This window comes from Denticeps clupeoides, chromosome 14, assembly GCF_900700375.1.
Source record: "Denticeps clupeoides chromosome 14, fDenClu1.1, whole genome shotgun sequence".
In the NCBI taxonomy this organism is placed as follows: domain Eukaryota; kingdom Metazoa; phylum Chordata; class Actinopteri; order Clupeiformes; family Denticipitidae; genus Denticeps; species Denticeps clupeoides.
Window position 1 is genome coordinate 17,323,244 of NC_041720.1, and position 18,945 is coordinate 17,342,188.

Genomic DNA, 18,945 nt, shown 5'->3' on the forward strand with positions numbered 1-18,945 from the left:
CAGCTGTGATTGAAACCAATTTGTGGCTCTATTAATGACAGATTTCGATTATTACCAGTTCCAAAATGGAACAGACGTGGAAGTGTGCAGTTCGCTGAGGTCACATGATCACTGCAGCCACGTCTCCCCACTGTGGCGAAACCTGATCTCCTGCCTCCAGGCTGCTCGGATGCTTGTGGCGTCACGCTTCTAGTCACCCATGGATGTACATTGGCGCAGGCATCGCAGCATCAGAAGAAGAATGCAGCACGAGATCATGACCTTCGCCTTCCGCCATCCTCTCCCCTGTCAGGGCAGCTGCCTCCGGACATTTATACGGGATTAAGATCATGGACAACCGCCGCCCCTTTAAATCCCCCGAGGCGTGGCCTCACACATCCAGGGTTGTGAGTTTGGACCCCAACTTGGACCTTGTGAATTGTCCATAGCTGTTGTGTGTGTGTGTGTGTGTGTGTGTGTGTGTGTGTGTGTGTGTGTGTGCCCCTTTAAATCCCCCGTTCCTCATAATACCCACAGCCTGCAATGAACTCCCCTTCATCACACCACATTCACAAGTGGTGGCCTAGCGGGGAAGAATCCCAAACCGCCAAGATGCCACTGAGGTGCCACCGTCCCCACACACTGCTCCCCGGGCGCCTGTCATGGCTGCCCACTGCTCACCAAGGGTGATGGTTAAAAGCAGAGGACACACTTCGTTGTTGACACACCGTGTGCTGTGCTGCAGTGTTTCACAATGACAATCACTTTCACTTAAGGTGTCACATCATACAAGTGGATCACATTTACATTTATTGGCATTTATCAGACGCCCTAAGTGACAAAACCTCACCTTGGTACTGGGTTAGAACATGTATGGAACATTTGCTCAGGACCAGGGTTCAGGGGTTCATGTAAACCATGGTCTACAGCCCTTTTCATGCAGATTACTCAGCACTGCCCCCTGGTGTTGACAAATAAATGAAGATTTACATAAGAAAGACTTAATTTTTTTTTTATTATTTAAACGAAAACAGAAAAAGAAAAACATACAAAATGTGTTCTTATCTACATTATATTCTTATCTTGCTGCTCAGAGCTTCTGCAGGAAACGCAGCACCAAGTCCCGGAGCGTGGCGCGCAGCGGCTCGCTGTCGCTGACTATGTGCGTCCCGTCCTCCTCCAGCTGGATGAGCGCGTCCTCCGCCTGCAGGTGCAGGATGTGGCCGTCGGCCGTCTCCTCCACCTTCACCTCCATGATGCCATGCTGCACGGGCCGAGAGCGGGCAGCGGTTTAAATATTTTACGGTGGAGAAGGTATAAGCCAGTTTCAAGTCAGGAACTCTAAATATTTCACACACATTATAAATATTCATGCAGGTTTTCAGTTTTCTTTTTTTTTTTCTTTTTTAAGAATTTCTCATTTTAAGATACATCAAAATTAAACATCAATGTATTAATGTTTTATTGATTAGTCACATGGAATGTGAATTTAATAAGAACTGTTTTCTTGGCGTGGCCTCACACATCCAGGGTTGTGAGTTTGGACCCCAACTTGGACCTTGTGAATTGTCCATAGCCGTTGTGTGTGTGTGTCCTGCAAAGGGCTCTGGCAGCCGCCACCCTGAATGCTCTGTTGTTGATGAGAGATTAAAAAAAAAAAATCAAGTCTATCCAGACTTGTGTAAGGATGCTAAAAATGGAGCAAGCCACCATTTCTTCTACTGTGAACGAGGATCACACACCGCCAGTGTGCTGACCACAGACCACAGATCTTGTATGAGCCCCGCGTCTCTACTGCTGGTGTCCTTCCTGTCACCGCTGGCAATCAAAAAAGTTTTATTTATTTATTTATTTATTTTTTGCTGACTGTCACTGCTGATTCATAACTGGTCAAATCAGGACAGACAGAAAGACAGACATTTCGCAGTAAAAAGCCAAGAAATAGGAGCCCTGTACGCGCGTGAAAATGGAAACATTTAATGAGTTAGAACACATTGCGAATGTATTTATATTCCAAACATGAACAGAACGAGACAATGTCCAGTTCGTTCTGTACATTTGCAGAGGTCAGAATGTAGCCCTGCGGGCGCGTTAGTGCTTCTTTGGAGCTGAGAATCAGAAGGATCTCAAGGATGCCGCCCCCTCAGGACTGAACTTTTTTTTCCCTAAACGGAGCTTGAGGAGTATTATCCCTCAGCCCTGGTGTGGAATGTGGAGGGAGAGAGAGTCCACACCCCCTCAAAATATGAGATCTGCTGACTGACCTTCTTAACAGGAAAAAATAAGTAATAATAACAATAAAAAAAATCCTTTTCCAAAGTATAGTTTCATCTATATTTATAAGTATAGTGTTAAACCAACATGTAACAGGAGTTACAAGGTTACGTAATCAACTGAATTATACTGAGTTAGAGAACTGATTGTCAAATAAATATTACAAACCTTAAGAAACATTTGAAAACTCACTTGTTTAAAATGTATTTCAGAGGAGTCTAACATGCACATACACACAATTCATCTAGCACTTAATTGCCTAGCATGTGCTATTCTTGACAAGTTAGACCTTATCAGGGCTCTTAGTTTCATAACTTAACATCTATGGAAACCGAATAAGAATTGCTGGTGTCTTCCTCTTGTCTGCCAAGTAAAGTAAAGCAAAGTAAAAGTAAAGTAAACCTAGAGCAGCCACTGCCAACCCTGACGACCGAGCTGAGAGTGGCAGTGGCCGGTTTGTAATAAAAACTGGGACTGGGAACCCCATTGGTGGATTTTTCTGTGCTGATCATTCATGATTTGACCAGATCTCCTCCTGAATTTACATCAGTTTGAAAAGACAAGCAAACAACATAATAAAACTATGGTGCTTTGTGTCCGACTCGTTGTGCGTCATCGGACTCCTGATAAATGACATGGGGTCATTAAGAGTTATGTACGCTGGCCAATGACAGACGAGGCCTAAAATTTATGGCCCTCAGTTGGGAAGAAAAAAAAAAAGGTGTCGGTCGCCAAGCTGTGGAATCTCCGGAAAAAAAGATTGCTCCATAAATTAGCCCACAACATTCTGACCCCCCCCCCTCTCTCTCTCTCTCTCAAAGAGAAAAGCAGATTCGGAGGTTGACTACAGGGGCAGTTCGGGGAGGGGGAGAGCGGTGGGAGAATGACAAAAGAATTATGGAGGCTCGCAAGTCCCCGAGTCCCTGAGCAGGGCCGAGCGCGAACAAAAGGTTCAGGGAGAATGACGGGCGCGATGAGGAACTGCGAAACTTTTCCTGTTCGAGTCTTCTTCTGGAGGACAAAAGAGCTGCCTGCCGGATGACAATAAAAGTGTCGCGTCTCCCTCGCCGGGCCGCCTAATTAATGTCGGGGAGGTTCACCTTGAAACGCGTTGAGATCCGGTGGTTCCGCCACCTCCAGAAAAAGGAAAATCGGTTTTGCCGGGGTGCGTGGGGGGGGGAAGTGCAGCAGCAAGCGTTTTATTTCCCGTTTAATTAGCGTTTGATCAATAGTTGGAGGCCTGTGGTGGAAGCTGGCCAGGACTCTGGGAGAAGGGGGGAATTAAGACGTTTACGTTCAGGGTTGGGTTTACTTATCTTTCTCAGCTTGCTTTTTTACTTGTTTTCCAACAACAGATATGCTTTGTTTTTAGTAGGGGTGTCAGTGATTTAACAATTTTTAATAAATTAATTCAGATCGGGCGGGCCAGTCCATAGCATCAATGCCTTAGTCTTGCAGGAACTGCTGATACAGTCCAGCCACGTGAGATCTAGCAATGCCTTGCATTAGGAGGAACTCAGGACTAGCATGGGGTCTCACAAGGGGTATGAGGATCTCATCTTGGTACCTAATGACAGTCAGGCATTAGGTACCTCTGGCGAGCACATGGAGGGCTGTGCAACCTAGCTACCACTAGAGTGAAAGCACCGCCAGCATTCAATAGTGACCAAAACATCAGCCAGAAAGCATAGGAACTGAGAAGTGGTCTGGGGTCACCACCTGCAGAACCACGCCTTTATTGGGGATGTCTTGCTAATTACCTATAATTTCCCCCTGTTGTCAATTGCATTTGCACAACAGCATGTGACAACTTGATTGTCAGTGTTGCTTCCTAAGTGGCAGTTTGATTTCACAGAAGTGTGATTGACTTGGGAGTTACATTGTGTTGTTTTCCCTTTATTTTTTTTGAGCAGTGTATTTTCATCTGGTCAAGTCCGATTTCCACTCTGCACCCTGAGAAGTAGGTCTATAGGCATCACGTGATATTTCTACACTGCCAACGGTCAAAACCCACCTGGCAGACAACATCTGACATTTTTCACCATAATTCTCCATTTTCCTGTTGCACATATGGCGGAGTTAAATTGCTATAATCAACTTATACATCAACCTCTCCTCCATCTTGGTTTGAGGTCCACTTTGATGCTTTATTTTGATTGGTTACATGTTAATGCATCACAACATGCAGAGGTCAAAGTTCCACAATATTCAACTTTTTGTCTGCAGAGGCTCGTAGAGCATCACTCTTCAAGATGCTCTTCAGAGGCACACAGGTTGCAGAAAATCAGCCATAGTGACTCAAACTCCATGTGGAGTGATCACAAATTGTTCTGTGAACATAGCCAAGGATGGGGGGGGCAGTCTGGTGTGAATGATTGTGTGAGGCCCACCAAAGGACGCTGTGTAGTGTAGTGACTGCAAAGTTTGTGTTGGCCATCGTCTGTCTGTGGTCCACATCTGTGGGCTGGATATGCTTGGTTGGTTGACCACAAGTATACAAATCCTGATCCTTTCTGTCTCGATCCTGAATTCAGGATCCCTATACCTACTTAAATATCAAATTAGATCTCAATCCCATGACAACCCAAAAAGAATGTCTAAATAATTTGCTGGCGATAGATTCAAGACAGAAATGCATGACTTCACTCATTGTTAAGAAACTTGTAATGGAATCCTGAGACCAATGATGATTCACAACTCTGGGGAAAATGTGAGCTGCTGTCACTCACCTTGTGCAGAGTGGCCAGGAAGGGCTCCAGGGGCACAGCACCACTCAGCAAGGGCTTAGGAGCCAGCAGCTCGGGTGGCTCCTCGATCACTCGCTTCCTCTTCTTACTGGGGGGAGCAGGGGCCGCTTTGGGTACGGGCTGCAGACACATGGACATGTGGATATGAGATTAAGGATTAAGGCAGCATCCTGAAGCTTCCTAAAGCAGGAGAAAGATCTAACTGTCTGCAAGCCACAAACAAAAGCCTTGTTCACGAGAAGCTGTGTGGCGCACGCTGAATAATAGTGTTCACCCCTCTATGCACCTGTTGTAGTCTCAATCTTGTTCTGAAAAGCATGAGAGCTGCAGTCCCCTGACAACTTCAGGGGGAATTTTATGAAAAACAGGCAGAATAATGGTGCTCACGATTTTCATATTCCCTTTCGGGTTAAGGAAACCCTGGACCCCTTTCAAACACACACACACACACACACACACACAGACCTGAAGCACATGCTTATTGTCCTTGGACTGCAGCACTGCGGACACGGTCGCCACGGAGATGCCAGGTTTAATCTCAGAGGGAACCAGGGATTTGGCGAGCTGCAGGGGGAAAAAAAAAAAAAGAAAAAAAAAAGGCGACATTCCTACATTAAGCTGTTTCGCATTTTGCTTCTTCCACCTGTCCTCTTTAAGGGAAGAAAACTTCCTTTCACTTTTTAAATTGTTTAATTTAAAGGAATGCAAAAAAAAAAAAGTGGCATGCTATAAAATTTTTAAATAAAAATGTAATTATTTGTTTCCTTTTTCTTTGCAACCACATACTAACCAGAGAGCATCTCATTAACCCATAAACTGCATCTCATTAATCTAATTTTAGGATTAGTTTTCTTGAACTACAAAGAAAAAAAAAATCTCCAAAAATTAGAACTGTATCATACAGATCATATTTTACTATAACAATAAATGGTTGCTGATACACAATTTTTCTTGAGAATCAAACATAAATTCTTGTCATTATATGATACCTTAGTTTGTACTGATGAGATAACATTGCATTTCAAATTAAATCTCAAAAACATATTTTTATGGCAAAGCAAACTAAAAACACGACTGAATGCAAGTATACATGGTGACCCTATTTCAGCAATTTCCCTTTGCTCCACTCCTTTTTTACCTCTTTGTTGTATGACAGACAAAGAGCAAAAAAATACTGAAAACCAGACTGGGGCACCAGACTCTTTCCCCCATGTGCTGGAGTGCAAAGACTAGAGAGTGCTTTGTTGGTTTTTATCGACATATGTATGTAGATTATGAGGAAACATGACAACTTACACAAATGTTGTTTCAAAATGTTAATTATAGAACGGTTTCTACAAGTTAAGACAGGTAGCATTCAAAATATAACAGATGTTATTCGCCAAGTATGTCCTCAGAATTTACATAAATAAATAGATATAGAATAAAAATAGAATAAAAAGAACCGTCTGGTAGTCATCTGTATCTTGAAGACAAGAAACCTATGACTCTTTGCAGAGAATGTACAGACCAGCTTGCACATGTTCTCACAGACATCTTTAACATCTCACTGAGCACCGCCATTGACACAGCAACGTGTTTCAAGGCCACCACCACTGTGCCCGCGCCTAAAAAGGTTTTAGTGTCGTGTCCCATCATGATAAAGTGCCTCGAGAGGCTGGTCATAAAACATATGAAGACCCTGCCGCCCTCCACCCTGGACCCACTGGACATCTTAAAGTTTGCCGATGACACAACCGGGTGGGTCTAATCAGCAAGAACAATGATTCAGCATTCTGTTTCTGAACATGGACAAAACTAAAGAGATGATTGTTGATTCTGAAGAACACGAAGGGACAACTGCCCACTGAACATTGACTGATCCTGTGTGGAGTTTGTCAAGAACACAAATTTCCTGCGTCTTCATCTAGAGTAGAACCTCTCCTGGACTCTCAGAACCAGCTCAATAGCCCAGCAGCATCTTTCCTCCCTGTGGAGGCTGAGGAAAGCCCATCTCCCACCACCCATCCTCAACACCTTCTATAGAGAGACTGTTGAGAGCATTCTGTCCAGCTGCATCACTGTCTGGTTTGAGAATTACACCACACCGCAAGACCCTACAGCGGATTGTGAGGACGGCTGAGAAGATCGGAGTCACTCTTCCCTTCATAATGGACGTTTACAACACACACTGCATCAGGAAAGCCACCAGCATCCTGAAGGACTCTACACACCCCTTACATACACTCACTGCCTGAACACTCAAGAGACTGGACTGACACACACACACACACACACACACACACACAACCTCTTCTATGTTTACATTGTAATTTTATAGCACTGTTCCATACTGCACAGTAAATCTCTTTATTTGGCACCTTACCTTTTATTCCACTCATTTCACAGGTTTAGCGCTGTATGTAATCTTGGTTGACGTGTAATTCTTGCTCTGCCTGTGTTCCATGTTTGCCATTTTCACACACGTACACTTTATATCACTGCACTGTTGTGTAATTATTTCTGTCACCCTGTACACTATCTTTAATGATGCTTTAATAAAATGGGAGGAGCCAATGGCAATGACTGACATGCCTATTTCTGGATAATTTAATACCTGCCCATCAATTTGTCACTGTTGCCAGATGTATGATTCCTGAACCCATCCATTGTGCAAGATCTTAAATAACAACCCCCAAGTAAAAAGGTTGAATGGAAAAAAAAAACGTCACGTTAACGTGGTAACTCAATGTTAGCTGATGAAACCATCACCCTGACCTCAGGCAGCAGGTGTATCCGCTCGTATCTGCGGCGGAAGGGCAGGCTTAGCACGGCGCAGCGGCGGTAGGGCATGGGTGCCGGCTGGAGCTCCAGCATCAGGTCGGAACGGTGGGACTGAGAGGGAGGGGGCTGCGTGTACGGCTCTGGACACACCACATGTACAGGCTGGAGGGGGGGAGAGACAAGAAATAATGAGACAATGAAAGATAAATGGGGTCAGACAAAAAGAGCTAAAAGGAGAATCATGGGTAAAAATAGAAACAGAAAGAGGATAAACTGAATTGGAGAATTCTAAATATTAAAGAACATCTTTTCATTCAAATGTTTAGGATCACTTAGAAGACATGTCCAAAAAAATTGAACAAACTTAATGAGGCAAATATATGAAAACGAATAAGAAATAGTCACATTTGCCGATGCACCAGATACTCTACTAGTCTGAATTTTTATCGGTTTTCTAATTTTTAAGAGCATTCATCAGACGCCCTTATCCAGAGCGACTTACAATCAGTAGTTAGAGGGACAGTCCCCCCCCCCGGAACAACTTAGGGTTAAGTGTCTTGCTCAGGGACACAATGGTAGTAAGTGGGATTTGAACCTGGCTCTTCTGGATCATAGGCAAGTGTGTTACCCACTAGGCTACTACCACCCCAATAATAATAATCGGCCAGTGGTGGCCTAGCGGTTAAGGAAGCGGCCCTGTAATCAGAAGGTTGCCGGTTCGAATCCCGATCCGGCACTGAGCACAGGTGCCACTGAGCACAGGTGCCACTGAGCACAGGTGCCACTGAGCACAGGTGCCACTGAGCAAAGCACTGTCCCCACACACTGCTCCCCGGGCGCCTGTCATGGCTGCCCACTGCTCACTCAGGGTGACGGGTTAAATTCAGAGGACAAATGTTACTGTGTGCACCGTGTGCTGTGCATCACATATGACAATCACTTCAATCACTAATCGGTCACGCTCTGTGAAGTGACTTGCGTCACTGAACACAGCATTCCACTGTACTAATTACTGCTGATAATTGGCCTCTCTATGCATATATTCCATTGTCAATGTGATTGTCATTAAAGTGCACACAGTGCACAATTAAAGTGCATGTTTTCTATCAAAAACGGAAGGATTTTCTAAACGACCCTAAACTATTGAACAGTTATGTAAAAAATATTAAGGAAAAGAAAACAATTGATTTGGGGGAGGAAGTCATGCATTTCAAAACATAAGAAAAACACAACGCATTCACAGTGCTTCCCTTTTCTTAGGTATAGCCTTGTTCCAAAATAGATTAAAAACAAATTAATAAAACATGAACAGAAGTATTCACAGAAAAAACGCTGCAAAATTGATGGTCCCAATGAAAACAGGGGCCTTCGTCATTTTTGAAGGAAAACAGTGTCAGAGAATCGGGTTTTTACGGAACATAATACAAATGGAGCAACGGATGAATGACCAAGGGCTCTTCCATAACCAAAGGTGGAAAAGGTGAAGTGAATACTTCCCAGACGCACTGTGTGTTGATATGAAAGAAAACAAAATGCCAAAGGTTTTTAATTCTCGATTATAAGCACGAACCTGAACTTCTTTGAGCAGCTTGGTGACCTGGTGGAAGTTGAGCCGGGTGTCAATGGGGCAGTAAACACACTTCATGGCCAGAGGCTGATATGGAGCCAAAGCATCCAGATAAGAGAAATCCGGCTCTGTGGGGATTGAAGATGTAGGTGAAGAAACATTTCCAATCAACAGTGGGTCATCCAAAACTACATTTACAGCGTTTACCAGACACCCTTATCCAGTGACAAGTACGAGTGGGTGGGTCTTGCAGTGCCCTTTTAAAACGAAAATTATGTCAGAAAACAAGGTTTTAGCATGTGTAATAACACTGGAACAACAGATGATTGACTCTGGGCAGAGAAAGCATGGCAACACACAGCAAAAGTCCAGATCAATGCAGACAGTCATGTTAAAAGAGGATAAACCAGGGCCAGGTTTGGTGACCCCTGCATTAGACAATTTTCAAACTGATCTCCCAGTGTGCTGGAACCAGAGTGAATTATACTACTGATGCTTGATGAAAATGAAATTTTAGAATGGAAAGGTGAGCTCATTTCATGAGCCCTCACCTGTGAAGATGACAGTGTTGAGGCTGGACTTGCCCCAGAGCTCCATGAAGTGCACCACGTCCCCAAAGCGTAGCGACGGGTGGCCGGTGAAGACCACACATGGCTGGCGAAACTCACTGCTGAAGTCTCCGTGGATGCTGGGGTAGTGCTTCAGCTTGTTGGTCTGGATGAGCTGAAAGTGTTTAACCAGTTAACCTCCAACCAACCAATGCATGTCAATGTAACTGAGGTCAGGCTTTACACAATCACATAAAAGGGAGTACATCACTTATATTTTTGCAAATATCTCTCCTTGGGACTGTATCAAAGTCATAACATCAATGTAAGGTAGTCAGTGTGCAGCTTGTATAACAGTGTACATTTACTGCCCCTCAAGATAACTAAAACACACGGACATTAATGGCAAAAAAATTAAGTACACCCCTAAGTGAAAATGTTCAGTGTCAATATTTAGTGCGGCCAACATTATTTTTCAGCCCAGCCTTAACTCTCTTGGCCAAGAAGCTCACAGGTTGCCACGGGAATCCTCTATATTGTTTATACTGAGCAGTTTATGGGCTTCTATTTACATTTATACAAGGTTGAGCAGTGGTGGGCTAGCGGGCCTTGCCGGTTCAAATCCCAAACAGTCAAGGTGCCCTTGAGGTGCCACCGTGCAAAGCGCCATCCCCACACACTGCTCCCCGGGCACCACTGCTCACTCAGGGTGGTGGTTAAAAGCAGAGGACACATTTTGTTGTGTGCGCACTGCGTGCTTTGCTTGACAATCGCCATTCAAGATAGAGGTGATTGTGGTGGAGTCTCCCCTTCAGATCCCTACCTCAGCGTGTGGAAATGGTGGCTCAGGGAGGTAGACCTTTGACTGCTTATTCTGGCAAAGCCTAAGGGGTGGAATGAAGACAACACAGACAAATCAGACTATATCCCCAATTTCATGTTAACAGTTGGCTGAACATGAAAATTTTGATTCTGCATAAAAAGCAACAACCAAGCTCTCCATTCTAGCCTCATGCTCAAAATGTAGTCGTGGTTACTGAGCACGCCATTACTGAGCACCACCCTCGCGATTCCAACACAAAGTGTTTCATAGCTATGCCTCATTATTTCAGTTAACAAAAAGTAGGTCTACAGGAATCACATGATATTTCGAAACAGCAATATATTGCGATATATTATGTGGTGATAATCTATCAATACAGGGACATCAAATATTGATATTTCTGTATACAAATTTAGTCCACCAGGTGGTGCTGTAGAGCGTTTTCAGAGTGGTCAGCAGACATGAGAATCAGTGCGCAACTACCTCCACTCCTGTAGATGGCGCTGTACAGCTGGGTACTTTAAATTACTGCTTGCCATTTCAGGCAGAGTGAAATTGCAAAACGTGACAGACCGATCCCAGAATCTTGTATTTCAGCTGTTTTTACATTTTCAGTGAATAGAATATCAGAATTGTCAGGCCACTTTTCAAAAATATTCAACTTTGACTGTGGTGTCTGCAGAGGCTTGCAGAGCACCACCTTGCTGAGTAGCTAGCTGTGTAACTCCCAGCTTTACGTGTAACTTGCCACTCTGCTGGGTGCCGCACGAGATGCTCTTCAGACTCAAATCCAAAACTTTAATGCATGTTACACTATTAAGTATTAAAATTTTATTAAAATTAGTGCTGTCAATTGATAAATAAATGCATCACACAATATTCAAACAAATTAATTATGATTACTCATGATTAAGTCTTCATACTCAAACCCATTGTCAATTTAAAACTATGACAAAGACAAGTGTAAGAAAGAGGCTCAAATGGGAAGAGATGAACTGGCCAGGGTGTTGCACCTGCGCAGAACAAGCTGTCTAAATTTGGTCTTTGCACCCAGCTGTCATTTTCGTCTATCGGTCTTACTCACGTCCAGACTCATTTTAGTCTAGTCAAGTTTCAGTCAACTAAAAGTAAGAATATTTTAGTCAGAATTATCCATTAATATTTTAGTCTAATTTTAGTCAACAAAAATTGTATTTTAGTCTCTTTTTTAAGTAATGCAATTCTATTTAACCCAGTCAATATAGTACCTAGTAGATCAGAGTCAAATCCAGTTTATATAAAAAAAAAAAAAACAATGTTATCTTATTATAATATTATTGTTACATTATAGACTCAATTTCGTTGAGTTATTTAAAATGAATAGGAATCACTGGACCTCAATATGAGGTTCCGAAAAATAAAAAAGTACAAATTAAGGTTCCCTACTCCAGGAATGCATTCATCACCAGAATTCCCCCTCTCCCAAATTAATGGACAGACTACAGCGACTGTTCTCACCATTCAGCAAAGATCTGCGAGAACTCCAGCGAGCTGTTGGCCACGGGTGAGATGAAGTAGAACGGTGCAGAGCCCAAGTTGGCAGAGTCCATGAACTGGTACAGACACTCCAGCAGATCATAGATGACTCCAGATGAGTAGCAGGGAACCAGGACGTTACCGCCAGCGCGAATGGTCATGGCTGAAAAAGAAACAGACAAAAATCAATAATAAAAATTATGAGCAGTGTTCAACTCAAAACCCTCCCTCATAATCATTATAACTATATCTCTCACATATGCCTTTCTCGCAGTGTCATGGTAAGATGATATGATTGGATTAAGTGGTTATAAAATCAACCTCTCCTCCATTTGTGCAGTACTAAGTGAAAGTGAAAGGTTGTCACATGTGACACCACACCACAGCACCCAGTGAAATGTGTCCTCTGCATTTAACCATTCCCCAGAGAGAGCAGTGAGCAGACATAATTCCAACAGAGTTTACCAATATGCAGGCATCATGCAAACTCATTTCAGGGAGTTTAACAGACCCCCCATCTCACCCCTAAAGAGACTTGAATAGTCACACCCACAATAACACTTATCATAACTTCAGTCCTCCATAAGTTAATAAAAGCCTGGGCGTGATGACAACTGATTGGTTTACTTAGCAAAATAAGCCAATCAGGATGCTCTTATTTCTGGGATATTTTATTCAATTTGCGAGAATGTCAATATGCGGGAATCTTGTCTGCAATATATGACATATTCACGTATTAAACGCTCTAAAATCTCGGACCATTTCATCCTACATAAGGCGTGTTTTCAAAATTGAAATTGAGAGAAATTGTTGTTATTGGTTTTTGATGCTCTTAAATTTGTACTTTCCACTTTCTGCTGTGGCCAGGCAAATTTCCCTCCTTATTTTCACAAACCCAGAAATATCTAAAGGGTGTTTTCCCACACTGCCAAATCTTTTCTGTGCCCAATCAGAACGAGGGAGCGGGCAATATCTGTTTGCATAAGAGAGCAAGCCTGACCTGAGACCACGTTTCCTATGGAAAAAAACTGTGATTGATTCTTGCCCGTGCAGTATTTCAGGTGCATGTGAGGGGTATTTTGGTCATGGCCATTTTTTGGCCTTTTCAACAGTCTTTCAACAGTCTTATATGGTAAATTCTAGTAATAATACATTCTTAAGCAAGTCTGCAGTCAAATATATTCTTTAGGGGAAAGCGTAAAGAAAAGATGTGCAGACTCACCGAGGTTACTGCAGAATTCTCCCAGCATGCCATCAGGGTTGGCGGTGGGAATCTGTGTCAGGCCAGTAAGGATGAGGACATCACTATTCTTCAGGGAAGTCTGGTCCATAGGCTGGGTCACAATACAAATAAAAAACAAAAAAACAAATGGCACACAGGCTCTTCAATATGTTCAACAATGACAGTTAATGATGTTTAAGGCACATCCTGTGTTGTTTCTCACTTTGTACCAACCTGTGGATGTGTGGTCAGAAGGGAGGAGCCAGACACATAGGACACTTTCTCATGATGTGATTGGATGATCCAGTTGGAACTTCCCAGCGAGTACCCAGAACTTAAGGGTGTGACCTGCACTGCACCAAACAGCTCCTGGAATGTGAAATGGATGGGAAAAATATCCAAAAAGTGTAAGAAAAACTAAAATCTCTGGGGAAAAAATGTAGCGCTAACCATAATCCATGGTTATTTATGGTTCCGGCAATGTTCAAGCAAGGTCAGGTTCTTCACAGCCCACATTGTTGCACTATACCGAAGTGTGATGTTGATCAATTTGATTTGAATGAAAATTTGGAAACAGTGGTCAAGACAAATAAATTATATGGTAAAATGGCATCTCAGCAAAATAAGTGAAAATAAAAGGGTATGTAAAAAAAACTGTGGACTCATATGAAAGTGTGGGAATACAGTGAATACAGCAATACAATACAATTGATATGATATTATGATATTGCACCATATATACCACTCCAGACAATTCTATCATAAGCCGCTGTAAAAATAAATTTAAATCAGTGTATGTTCAAATATTATCAATGTACTATTTTGCTTTTAACAAAAAGTAATCATATGCTTGAATTCCAACATTATGCTTTCATCTGCAGAGCATAAATATAAGATATACAATAAAACATTAACAATAAACCATTAACAATAAACCATTAACATTTAAAAATGTTATTAAACCCAGTATATTATTGTCATTAATCTTTTTTTTATGTTTAACATGAGCTATATGGCAAAAACTGCCTTAAAGTTCATCCTCCTCCTCTCACAGGTTAAGCATTATGTCCCACCCACCTGTACACCCTGGAGATTGGACCAAGTAATGACATCCAAATACCAGTAGAAACATTAAGCCATGTTTAGCATCTGTAAGCATTTCTTAACAATTTACTGATCATATTGAATTTTGTTGGAAATCTGATTTTGAACTACAAAAATACCAACTTCCTCTTTCAGACTAAATGCAGCATTATTACCCAAATATTGATTCAAATGAGCATTGCAATACTTGAGTAAGCCTGCTTAACAATTTTCAACAAACAAAGAAAATGAATTTTTCATAATCTATGAAACAGTTATTTAACTGTTGTGTAAAAATACTTTCAGGATTTTTGGCAGGTACAAATAAAAGGACACTGAGTAGCATTTATTCATACTCTGAACCAGAGCACATCCTGAGAATATGGGCTTTATCACAGTCATGATGAGGCACAAACTTGCCCAGACCTCCCCTGTGTCAAAACTGCACCAAATGGAATGTCTTCATTACCCTTGCGTTCTCACCTTAACCTACTTTCACAATTTTTTGTACAACGGGACCCAGATATTTCAAACAGTTATTGCATCATGATTTGTTAAAGCAGCCACACAGATATTAGAATGTACAACGGACCCACAACATTAGGTCAACGACATGTACAGATGTATCCAGTATTGGGTATTAGAACCAAACATGAACCCAGATCTTCTAAACTCGCACCATTCCTGCTAAATGTGGTCATTTGTCTGTGAATGGGCCCTGGTACCCTGGCGATGGTCAGGCGGGACGGACTCACCACTTTCTGGGAGTATCCCACCAGCTGCACCTTGCTGAGTGCAGAGTTCACCTCCTGCGTGCCGTAGCAGCGCTTCCACGCCCACACGTCCACCGCATCCTTCAGTGGCCCGGGGAGAAGCCTGCAAGAAGTCAATAATTAATAAAAGAACATATCCTACATACCTTTTTTTTTTTTTTAGCTCGGCTCAAAGGGCCACAGGCAACTGTACTGGCAAACACATGTAAAGGTTTCATTCACACTCATCATATAGAAAATATATGACCATATGAACACATAGCTCGAGAATTGAGCCTCAACCGAAAACATGCTGCCATTGCTCACCAAGGGTGATGGTTAAAAGCAGAGGACACGTTTCGTTGTGTCACCGTGTGCTGTCCTGCAGTGTATCACAATAACAATTGATTATATCATAATGATGCTGCTTGCTGATTTCTGGTGGCATCTGGCAGTGCCTGTGGCTGCCTGAGTACAGTGCCCCTCTGGGTAGGAGTTTCATGCTGTGCAGCAGTTGTTATCTATCAATCTATTTTTTAAAAATCAATAAAAATTCAATTCTAACAACTGGAGGGAAACGGAGTAAAACCACACATATATTTTGCGCTGAGCCCGTCAGTGCAAGAAAAGCGGCCTCCTGCTGGCCCAGTTCTCGGAAATCCTAGGCAGGCTAAAAATGATTTTCAACAGGCATTGCAGCGGTCAGCCCCTCCCCCCGCTACATCAATTCGAATTAAACGCAGAGAGAGAAGGAAAGTTGTTCAAACGTAATAAGAATATTTTAATTGCCACTGTAAATCAGCCAGCTAACTATGTCATACTAATATACATTAGTGTGTGCTTGTGTGTTTATATATATAAATATGATCCATTTTTCTATTTATTTATGTTGTGTGAGTGTGTATATATGGTGTTCTGTTTTTATTGAAAATATTTTTAAAATATTGTTTTTAATTAAAAAAAAAAGTATTAAAAAGTTCCTGTAGTATTGGAAATAGTATAGAGTTGGAAATTTCAGCGTCAAGAGAAGTTTTTTTTTTATTAACTTATTTCAATTTGAATAGTGTTCTTCTGTTCCCATTTCTCTTTCCCAAAATCCAAATCACAAAACCGCCCAATCTGGCAAACCGAATGCACACTTCGCTCTCCTCCCTACTTCTCTGTTTACAGCAGAGTCAGTGGACATGACAACCATCATCTCTGTTATAATCATGTCCAGGACCACGCCCACTACCCAAACATGCAAAACGATTATCAGCACACTTATTATAACAATCTGACCCGCAAACTAGTAAATCTTCCAAAATATCTCTCTGATGGAAAAAAAACAGTCTGCAGTGTTTTCATAAGGCATAATTCATAAACCAAATGAGAAGGCTAACAGGCCAATACTGCACCTCTGTATTTCCTTGTTCTTCCAGCAGGTGGCAGACTGAGCTTTAGGTACTCGTTCCATGAAGGCAACAAGCTCCTCCATCAGCAATCTGAAATGCCCACAGAGCAAAGAGACAGCACATGGCGGGGTACAGACATGTGTGCGTTTGGGGGGGGGCTGGGGGGGGGGGGGGGGTGGAAGAGCATGAGCTACCTGCCAATCTGCAGCGTGGGCTCTGTGGCGTAAACTGTTCCAGTGAAGCCGGTGTTCTCTGTTATGTAAGGCAGGGCCATCATGCAGTGGTAGTTGGAAATCAGAATGACATCTATGGTGGACAGGTCAAGCAGCTCTTGCTGCGGGAATCAGAAGAGAGATGGCGTTTCGTATTCCCCAGACATACAGGGTGTGGTACATGTATTTACATGCTCGCTGCTGGGAACGTCACATTTGGGCTCGAATTCTTGACAAAAAGGTTTTTGAATGAATTTCTTGTTTACCGCAAAAAATGGTTTCAGTATGGTATTTTGGTTTTATAGTTTATCTCGCTCGCATATGGCAAGCATTACTAGTGTAATTTACATCCACACCAATCAGCCAATGAGAGTCCTGCGTTCACCCAGACAATCATATTTTATTACAGTGTCCACATTTATCCAGGCTACAACATTACAAGTTCATGCATACCTCAGGAAGACAGAACTCTGGCTGAGAATCCACAAAAACTCGGCCTGCACACTCCTTGAGCTCCTGAAACGAATCAGCAGGAGAACTGAGCTCGACATGCAAATAAAGCAAGCAAACTCTGTACACCGATATCTAAATGATAGAGTATAGAACACTTGCCTTGTCAAGGTTTATGGCTCCATCTTTGGACACCCATCCTGGGAGTTTGGAAAAAAGTTGACTGCAGGTTCAAAGAAAAACAGAAAAAGCACAAAAAAAATATATTGATAGATGACTAACTTCAAACACTCAAAGGTCCCCTAATTTTGTATCTGTATCTTTTGTATCAAAATTCTTGGTGGAGAATTACAGCCACTTTGATCCTGTCCCACAATGAGATTTCCCAGGACGCGCCGTTTCGGTGTAGCTTTAAATGCTAATGAGGAGGAGAGAGGCGGGGCGAGGAGGAGAGGGGCCTATAGAAGTTGAGGGGGCGTTTGTGGAAACGACAAAGCATAAGAAATGGGAGGTAACCTTTACCATTATGAGGCCATAAGGGGACAAATTCCAGATTTGACCGTCTGAGCTGCCGCTCTCTGTACGGTGAAGCAGAATGACCACAGAACTCTTTACACCTATCGCATTTCAAGCCACTACACGACATAGACAGGCTAGGGGAACTTGTATTAATGTTAAATAATATCACAAAGTGACATTTTCATGATAGAGGACGATTCAAATATAAGGTTTCCTTAATAAAATGGCAGGTTTACACTTTATGCTAAAATTAAGTCAATTCGTTTGACGTCAGTTTATACCGAAACGCTAAACAGAGGCAGAGAGCAAGAGAGCAGAAAGGCCCTGCTCATCGTGTCACTGCACACCTCAGACCTCGCTTCCTCACCTGTGGACCAAGGGAAGTGGTAGGAAGTGCAGTGCAGACGTCGTGTCCAGGCCGCAGTCCAGCATAATGGTGGTGGACTTGAACTTGAGAACATTGCAGGGCAACGTAGGGTGTCCGGACAGGCAATACTGGAATTATTAAAATCGCGACACTTCTTAGTCACGTGTGTTAACATTTTAATTATATTTACACTGATACCATGTGACCAAAAAACAGAACAATAGCGGAAAGGCGAAAAGTACGTTTATCAAACAAGCCATCTAAACTGACGTATTACTGACAATTCAGTACCGAAATGTGCAAACCGTTCAGCTCACCGATCTCAACAAATTCTTGCTGTTTAACGTTTAATTAAACTCACCAATTTCATTGTTTAGTTCAGCTAAAACGATGTAAACTTAGGCTTTGAGGTACATGTCGTGGTCTGTTGTGAATTTCTTCGACTGAAGTGGAGGCGAGAGACTGCTTGGTGGTGTTAATGCCCCCTGGCGGCATGGAGACGCAACTGAGTTTGCATTTTAACAGAAAGTTACAAACAAAGGCGACTTTCTAATGTAATGTATTCAATCGTTACCTAATCATAATTCACATAAGTCACGTACTCAATCGTAATATATGTAGCGTTTCTGTGTGAAGCCCGGCCTTTTGATGCCGGGACTTGTAGTCCTCACCAAAGTTAAAACCAACAATGAACAACGACTGCCTCTGCCCTGTTAAACTACAACTCCCA

At 42.5% G+C, this 18,945-nt stretch overlaps 1 protein-coding gene across 2 annotated transcripts; it reads right to left on the bottom strand.

Moving 5' to 3' along the window:
- Nucleotides 1–975: 975 nt before the first annotated feature.
- On the bottom strand, nucleotides 976–18,674 carry ints9 (integrator complex subunit 9). Of its 2 annotated transcripts, none has more exons than XM_029002558.1 (17): nucleotides 18,577–18,674; nucleotides 18,216–18,343; nucleotides 17,492–17,529; nucleotides 17,333–17,395; nucleotides 16,862–17,001; nucleotides 16,671–16,757; nucleotides 15,277–15,397; nucleotides 13,673–13,807; nucleotides 13,439–13,550; nucleotides 12,199–12,379; nucleotides 10,702–10,762; nucleotides 9,882–10,053; nucleotides 9,334–9,458; nucleotides 7,758–7,925; nucleotides 5,466–5,564; nucleotides 4,983–5,120; nucleotides 976–1,243 (listed from the first exon to the last, which is right to left on the bottom strand). In XM_029002558.1, exons 2-17 carry the CDS (start codon nucleotides 18,307–18,309, stop codon nucleotides 1,070–1,072), a joined length of 1,908 nt encoding a protein of 635 aa, XP_028858391.1. In that variant the 5' UTR covers nucleotides 18,310–18,343; nucleotides 18,577–18,674; the 3' UTR covers nucleotides 976–1,069. The 2 variants fall into 2 exon arrangements, with proteins under 2 accessions (XP_028858391.1, XP_028858390.1); XM_029002557.1 differs by having other exon boundaries at nucleotides 17,492–17,552.
- Nucleotides 18,675–18,945: the final 271 nt, after the last annotated feature.